The sequence below is a fragment of the Puma concolor genome, chromosome C2 (assembly GCF_028749965.1).
Source record: "Puma concolor isolate L17-30 chromosome C2, mPumCon1.1.hap2, whole genome shotgun sequence".
NCBI lineage: Eukaryota > Metazoa > Chordata > Mammalia > Carnivora > Felidae > Puma > Puma concolor.
In genome coordinates, this window is record NC_141675.1 from 9,737,680 (window position 1) to 9,744,383 (window position 6,704).

Genomic DNA, 6,704 nt, shown 5'->3' on the forward strand with positions numbered 1-6,704 from the left:
GTTCTCTTTCTGCAGTGGAGCCCAGCTGGAGCCCCAGGCCCAGGGTGGCCAGGGCTGGGCCACGGAGCTGACCCAGGGGGCCCTTCCACTGGCCGTTCCGCCTGCAGCCGGGGAGTCCGCCCCATGCCCGCCCTGATTTCCCAAGCCCTCTCTGGGACCATCTACCGCAGGGATTTGTCCTCGGGCGCCGTGTACCGGGCGGCCCTCCTTGAAGGTTCCGAGGATTAAATGGGGTCCTTTGCACTCAACAGACACAGGGAACTAGGGGGCAGGATGAAATCATTTTAATAGCATAGCAACACTTTAGGACCAGGTGTCACAGACGAGGAAAATGGTTTGTCTTCCGCTCGTACAATTCCGGTGAGGGGTGGGGTTGCAGTGAACAAGACTACGGACATAGTTTTCACGTTGAAAACTTAATAAATAGGTACTTAAAACGTCAAACTTCAGAGACGATGGGTCGTGAGTGTCATTGTTTTCGTATTCTGCCTCCTCTGAGCCAGGAGGTGGCTTCCTGGCTGCTGACAAAGGTGGGGGCCCTTAGGACGGGTACTAGTACTCCTCAGCACTGCGCCGGCCAAAATCCATCCAGCCCATGTAGTCCCGGTCGCTTATCCTGTGACTGGGGTCCAGGCTCTGCAGGTTCTTAATGACGGACATTCGGCCAGAAGGAGCTACAAAGGGCAGGGGAAGAGGAAACAGGGCCATTATATCTAGGAGCATCACCAATTCAATCTGAGAGGAGCACAGTGGGAAAAGCCAGACAATTTGTAACACGCACTTTCTTAAAGGTATCAAAGAGTTACCAAGCAGTGGGACCGCTGACCCCAAATCTCAGAGAAGACAAGGACCCAGGTCTGTGTAATCAGGGAGGGTAATATTTGCTAGCTATGGTTGTGGTTTCTAATCTGTAAGGATTTCAGTGGATTCACTGACCGTGGCCTTTCACAGCCGGGACCTGCCTGGTCTTTCTACCCCTGAAGGGTGTTTTCTCTTACGTAGCTGGCCCTCAGCAGACGTCAAGCAAGGATTTTCTTGGTACTTACCCATTTCTGAAGTTCACTCCTTAATATCCCGAGCACACTTGACTCTTGTTAAGGTAACACAATTACAGTATTTTGATGTTAGAATGGTTAAAAAAAATGGAGTCAAGTCCTACCACTAGACAAATACCATTTAAAAATTAATTTTAAAGCTACCTTCTTTTTAAAAAAATGATATTGAGAGAAAGGCACACTGTCAGATTATAAAATCTTACGTCAGTGACTGACAGAAGAGTGGGCAGAAAGGCAATAAGGAAGTTATTTAATTCAGCCCTTTTGATCCAAATGCAGTAACTGAATGAGAAATGGGCCTTTTGGAACTGGAGTTAAGTCCTCGGGAACAGGATGACTCTCACGTATAATCCACATTGAGGGAGAAGGGACACGAAGGAGCAGTCTCTTTGGAGACCTGACATAGTCCTAGGCCAAGGGCCACAGACAGAGGCCTCCCGGGTATGAAATCAGTAGAAGGCCTTCTTCTGTGCAAGCCAAGAGGCAAGTAAGTCCCTCAGGGACCTCGAAGGGCCAAGCCCAGGGGACTTTAAGAGCACAGTGATGGAAGACCACCCCATACTTCCTATTGGATCAGGGCACTGCGTCCCCACTGCTTGTGACGCTGGCATTCAGCCCTTCTGTGTGAGGCTGCCCCTGCCAACTCCCGCCCTCAGGCTGCAAAGAGTCAGACAGACCGTGGCTTCTTTAGTGACACATGACCTTGCAGAAGCAGTTCCTCTATCTCATTGGATAACCAAGTAAAGCCAGCTAAATTAAAAACCAGAAACAATTATACAGAGTCATGTCCCCACCCATTCTTTTCCGCCCCCCACCCCACCTCAATCCCTTCCCAGCCTTGGAATCTGAGAGTCAATCCAGCACATTCCAGCCCCTTGCAGATATCTCCAGCCTATGCACAAGGAAGAGAGCCCCAGCTATTGAATTGCTCAACATCTTTTAGGTGAAACATTAGTCCTCGCACTAAAAAAAATAAAAACAAAAAAACCCTGCAGTCGAGTTATCTGTACACAGTCATGGAAATACGGCCCATCTTCCTGCCTGCCGCGGATGAACACCCCCACCAAAGGCTGGCACGGCCCCAAGTTCCAGTTAATGAGGCGAAGTGGCAGCTTCCATGGGCACAAGCAGCCTGGGTTCTTGGTGGGGGCACCACGTTAAGCCCTGGTGGCTGTGCTCCCTACACACCTCAATTTCCCCATTCCACACACAGCTCTGCGCTCACAGCGTGTGCATCTACCGGGGTCCTCGCTCACTTCCCCAGTGCAGACGAGAGTAGGGACTTACAACTGGTTTATGGAACGGAAGTGAAGGACCGGTCTCCTTTAAACTTGAAAACCCCGAATGGGAAGCTGAATGGCTTCTGGACCCTCTGGGGAGGGCAGGGCCTGGACGGACTCTCAGATGTGCAGAGTCGGCCTAGATGTGCGGAGTCATGTGGCTTATGCATTCTTAGAGTCCTGGCTTCCACAGTGACGAAGAATAAGCAAGCTTACTGCACAGGGCTGCTGGGGGCTAACCGTACAGGTGTTACAGCTGTAGCATGAGAGCTTTGCTGGGCACGGGGCAGGTGTATGCCATATGTCCCTGTGCTCCCTCAATAGAATTGCTTCTCCTCAGTCACTGAAAGCTTTGCAGACGATCCCTAATGATCAACTCTTGAGCACTCCTCAAAGAGTGCATTATCGCGTTTAGGGTCTTTAAGCACAACAGTTGAGTAAATACCCAGCATGATAATCAAAATAGTAAAATAGTCAAAGAAACTGTCGAGGTGGAAATATTTATCCCCGGTTCATATTTGTCAAACAGACGAGTCTGATTGTTTCCTAGCCAGTGCTCATGGTGGGTGTCAGCAGCTAGGGGAGGCAGAGGCTGCCATTCCCACGTGGGTTTGGTTGGTGCCACAGGCTGAAGGCCAAGGGAGAAGGGGGCTGAGAAGAGGTGTCGGGAAGAAGCTTCCCACTAAGATTTGTAGCGTAAAGCCGCTGTCAATGTCAGTTCTGGGGGAGTGGTGTGGTAACTGGCTTCCTTCCCGGACCTGTTTCTGGTGGTTTTTTCCCTAAGGTGGGGAGGTGGCTCCAGATTATGGCTCCATGAAAAACCTACGCTATTTCAGACTGGTCTGGCTGAAGTTCAGCCTACCTCCAAGGACAGACATTAACTTATCGTGATGCAGACAATCAGCAAGAACTCAAAAAGTTTTCAGACTTCCTCTGTCATCTGACTAGTATTTCCACATCTCTCGATTCAATTAGCTGGAGAGAGAAACAGAAGACGGAAGCTGGGACAATTTCTCAAAGAGAGGACAAAATGTAACACATCATCTTCTGCTTTGTTTTGTTTTCTTTTGTTTTCCTTCTGAACTCCCCTGGTCAAAAAGCCCCAGTCTTACCTTCATACGAAACCATCAGAGACTCTGGAAAGCTGAGCCCGTCATTTCCTCCTTGTCTAGTCAAGCCACGAGCTAAGCTTCAAATCCAGGTCCCGGCACATGAGAGGGTAAGGGAGCCTCATGGGAAAGGACCCCCTCCCACCCCTCCCAGCAGCGTTTTTTGTGGTTTATTGTCCAGCCGTGTCGGTCCAGTTTAGCCTACTGCCTCACAGCCTGTGTCGACCATAAGCGTCACTGTGGATCAAGTTGGTAGAAAAAAACCGCCCCAGTCCCAATCACGATTCCTAAGGAGCACACAGACGAATGAGCCTCCCTGTGAATCACACAAAGAGCTAGAAGGGACCTAGGGGAACTCTAGCCTCATCCCTGCTGTATAGATGAGACAGGCCCAGGAGAGGGGCAGGGTTGACAGTATGGCACTCAGCCAGTGAGCCCCCCAGTCACCTTATTCCTGGAGAAAGACTTTGATGCTGAGAAATCTGGGGCTTGAGGGCTCCTGCTGCAACTGGGACCATTTCTCCAACAGCAAAATAAAAACAAACAGGTCTGTCTATTGGGTGATCATTTGAAATCACTGCCGAGGGGAACTCAAAACTGCTCCTGATTCTTTCCTCCTGTTATGTTCTTCTGGGAAACCTGACACGTTGTCACTTCTTTTTAAACGGTTGCAGTCAGAACCCAAACGTTTTCTCAGCATTGATTCTTTCCTGCCAGGGGGCTTTCAAGTGTCAGCGTCAGAGTGGCTTCTGATTCCTCTGCATTTTCAGTAGAGGCTATGTAGTAGAACTGCAAACCTTTTTTGAGTCAGTAATTTGCTCTGCAATTACCTTTTAATGTCTTCATAATGTGGTGTTGAGCTTAAACAGCAACACGTACCAAAAGTTAGTTTCAAGAAAGCTTTTTTTTTTTTAATTTTTTTTTTCAACGTTTATTTATTTTTGGGACAGAGAGAGACAGAGCATGAACGGGGGAGGGGCAGAGAGAGAGGAAGACACAGAATCGGAAACAGGCTCCAGGCTCTGAGCCATCAGCCCAGAGCCCGACGCGGGGCTCGAACTCACAGACCGCGAGATCGTGACCTGGCTGAAGTCGGACGCTTAACCGACTGCGCCACCCAGGCGCCCCTCAAGAAAGCTTTTAAAAACGGTTTTCCCCAATAAATGTAATCTTCCACACTAGCTCTCAGTTTGCTACAAAGGACGCCCAGAAAACCACACTGCCCGGTGCAGTACAATTGGGAAAAGAAAGTGAAAACCCTTTCGGCCTAACGCGCAGCCTGGGTTCCGTTTGGAGAGGTTACGCACCTCCATCCGCCAGACGCTAGGGAAGAAGGTCGGGATTGGGAGCCCCGCGCGGGGGCGGAAGTGAGGGATAAGGGCCCTACAGATGAATGAGCATCCGTACCTTTCCGGGCCTGCTGGATGTATCTGGCCAGCAGCGCGCCCAGGTGCGCTCGGGGCTCGCCGTCCACCTTCTGCACGGCCCTCAGCTGCCGCCGGAGCGCTTCCTCCTCCTGCTGCGCCCCTGGGCCCGCAGGGTCCGCCGCGGGTACCGGCTGCGCCAGGGCGCCCGCCGCCAGTACAGCCATCAGCACGCACAGGCACACGCCTCCGTTCATGGCTGCGGAGAGCGAAGAGGAGGGGACGTGAACGAAAGGGTGGGGCGTCGCGGCCTCTCGCGGAGGGTCAGGGCCCCTGGGGTATGGAAAAGGGGGCTCAGTCCAAACGCGCGGGGCTCCAGACCCGCCACACTTGCGCAAGCTCTAGGGCACGAGGGCTCGCCAAGCGCCGACGGGAGCTCCGAGCGCGCTCCTTTTGTCTTTTGGGTGAACCACACCCGGTGCCCCGGTATGGGACGGAGACCCTGTCTTCTAACCTGGTGAGCAGAAGGAAAACCTTCTGTTTTCCTTTAGTGCTAGAAAGTGTTCTTAAAGCGTCTGTCTTCTAACTGGAAAAGCAAGAGATTAATTAAAGATGGGAAAATTAGCTGGAGAGAAGACTCCGTGGGAGAAATGAGATCCTTGACAGCTAAAAAGCTTTCAGAAACGGCGAAAAATGAGTAGCGCAGTTTAAAATGTGGGAACAGTAGGGGCGCCTGGGTGGCTCAGTCGGTTGAGCGTCCGACTTCGGCTCAGGTCATGATCTCACGGTTCGTGGGTTCAAGCCCCGCGTCAGGCTCTGTGCTGACCGCTCAGAGCACGGAGCCTGGTTCAGATTCTGTGTCTCCCTCTCTCTCTGACCCTCCCCCGTTCATGCTGTCTCTCCCTGTCTCAAAAATAAATAAACGTTAAAAAAAAATAAAAAAAATGTGGGAACAATAAATAAAAGCCATATTTATAAAGTTTAAGATGTAGATGGGAATTGGCAGTAAACTACCACGCAAACCACAAGAATGGCTTTTCAAAATCAGAAATATGCGCTCCGTCTTCAGTCGTTGGCAAAACTCCGCTGCATCTTAGATCCACGAGCAGGTAACACTCGCACGTTTCGATCCCCAAAGCCCTGAATTTTTCTGCAACGCTTAGAAAATGAGTTTAAATCTTAAAACCTCTTGGTAGTTTATTTGAAGAGATCGCAAAGTACCTGGCACTTCTGTGCAACATCTAGCAAACCCCACTTTGCATGCTAATCCCAGCAAATAGATATTCCGGCACTGCCTGCTGCTGAGGACAAAGCAGGCGCTTGGAAGTCTCTCCATCAAGCTCTACCCACCCAGACCTCCTTGTTGTCTCTGACCTCGAGAAATGTCTTTCGAGCTGTCGGAAAGAAGACACAGGAAGCAGAAAAATGGAAGGGGTGCAGAACTGAAGACAGTATTCTTCAGCCAACTGAACACTTGGATCCCCCGCGGGAGAGTGCGGAACCTACCTTCAGAGTAGGACGCAGCTGGCTTCGCGTTTCCACCGGAGCGGCGGGGAGCCCAGCCAAGTTCAGGGTGGGCCGGCAGGAGGCTGCTGCTTAAATAGCCCCTCCCGGCGCTGTTAGCCAGTCATCTATTTACCCAGCCTTGACGCAGACGGGCAGCAACACGTGCTCCGGGGCGGCCACTGGGGCGACGACTGATTGAAGTGGCTCCTGGGAGAGAGGGGGCGATGGCTCTGTGGAGTTGGTGTCGGGTGTCCCGCCCCCCTCTCTGTCGGGGGGGGGGGGTGGTGGGGAGCTTCCTCTCCCAGATCTGTCCGGCTCTCTCTCCCTTTCTCATTCTAGGGTGGGAAGCCTAGGTGTGGGGAATCTCCTCCAGGATGGAGAAGCTGCTGG

The 6,704-nt window shown here is 51.6% G+C and overlaps 1 protein-coding gene across 1 annotated transcript; it reads right to left on the reverse strand.

Annotated features, from left to right (window-relative positions):
- Window positions 1–269: 269 nt before the first annotated feature.
- CCK (cholecystokinin) lies at window positions 270–6,448 on the reverse strand. The gene is made up of 3 exons (XM_025914013.2): window positions 6,315–6,448; window positions 4,852–5,067; window positions 270–674 (listed from the first exon to the last, which is right to left on the reverse strand). Exons 2-3 carry the CDS (start codon window positions 5,063–5,065, stop codon window positions 553–555), a joined length of 336 nt encoding a protein of 111 aa, XP_025769798.1. The 5' UTR covers window positions 5,066–5,067; window positions 6,315–6,448; the 3' UTR covers window positions 270–552.
- Window positions 6,449–6,704: the final 256 nt, after the last annotated feature.

Coding starts and splice junctions, on each gene's coding strand:
- CCK (XM_025914013.2), bottom strand. CDS start 5,065: ATGAACGGAGGCGTGTGCCTGTGCGTGCTGATGGCTGTACTGGCGGCG. Junction 675..4,851: donor CATCCAGCAGGCCCGGAAAG/GTACGGATGCTC, acceptor TGCCCTTTGTAG/CTCCTTCTGGCCGAATGTCC.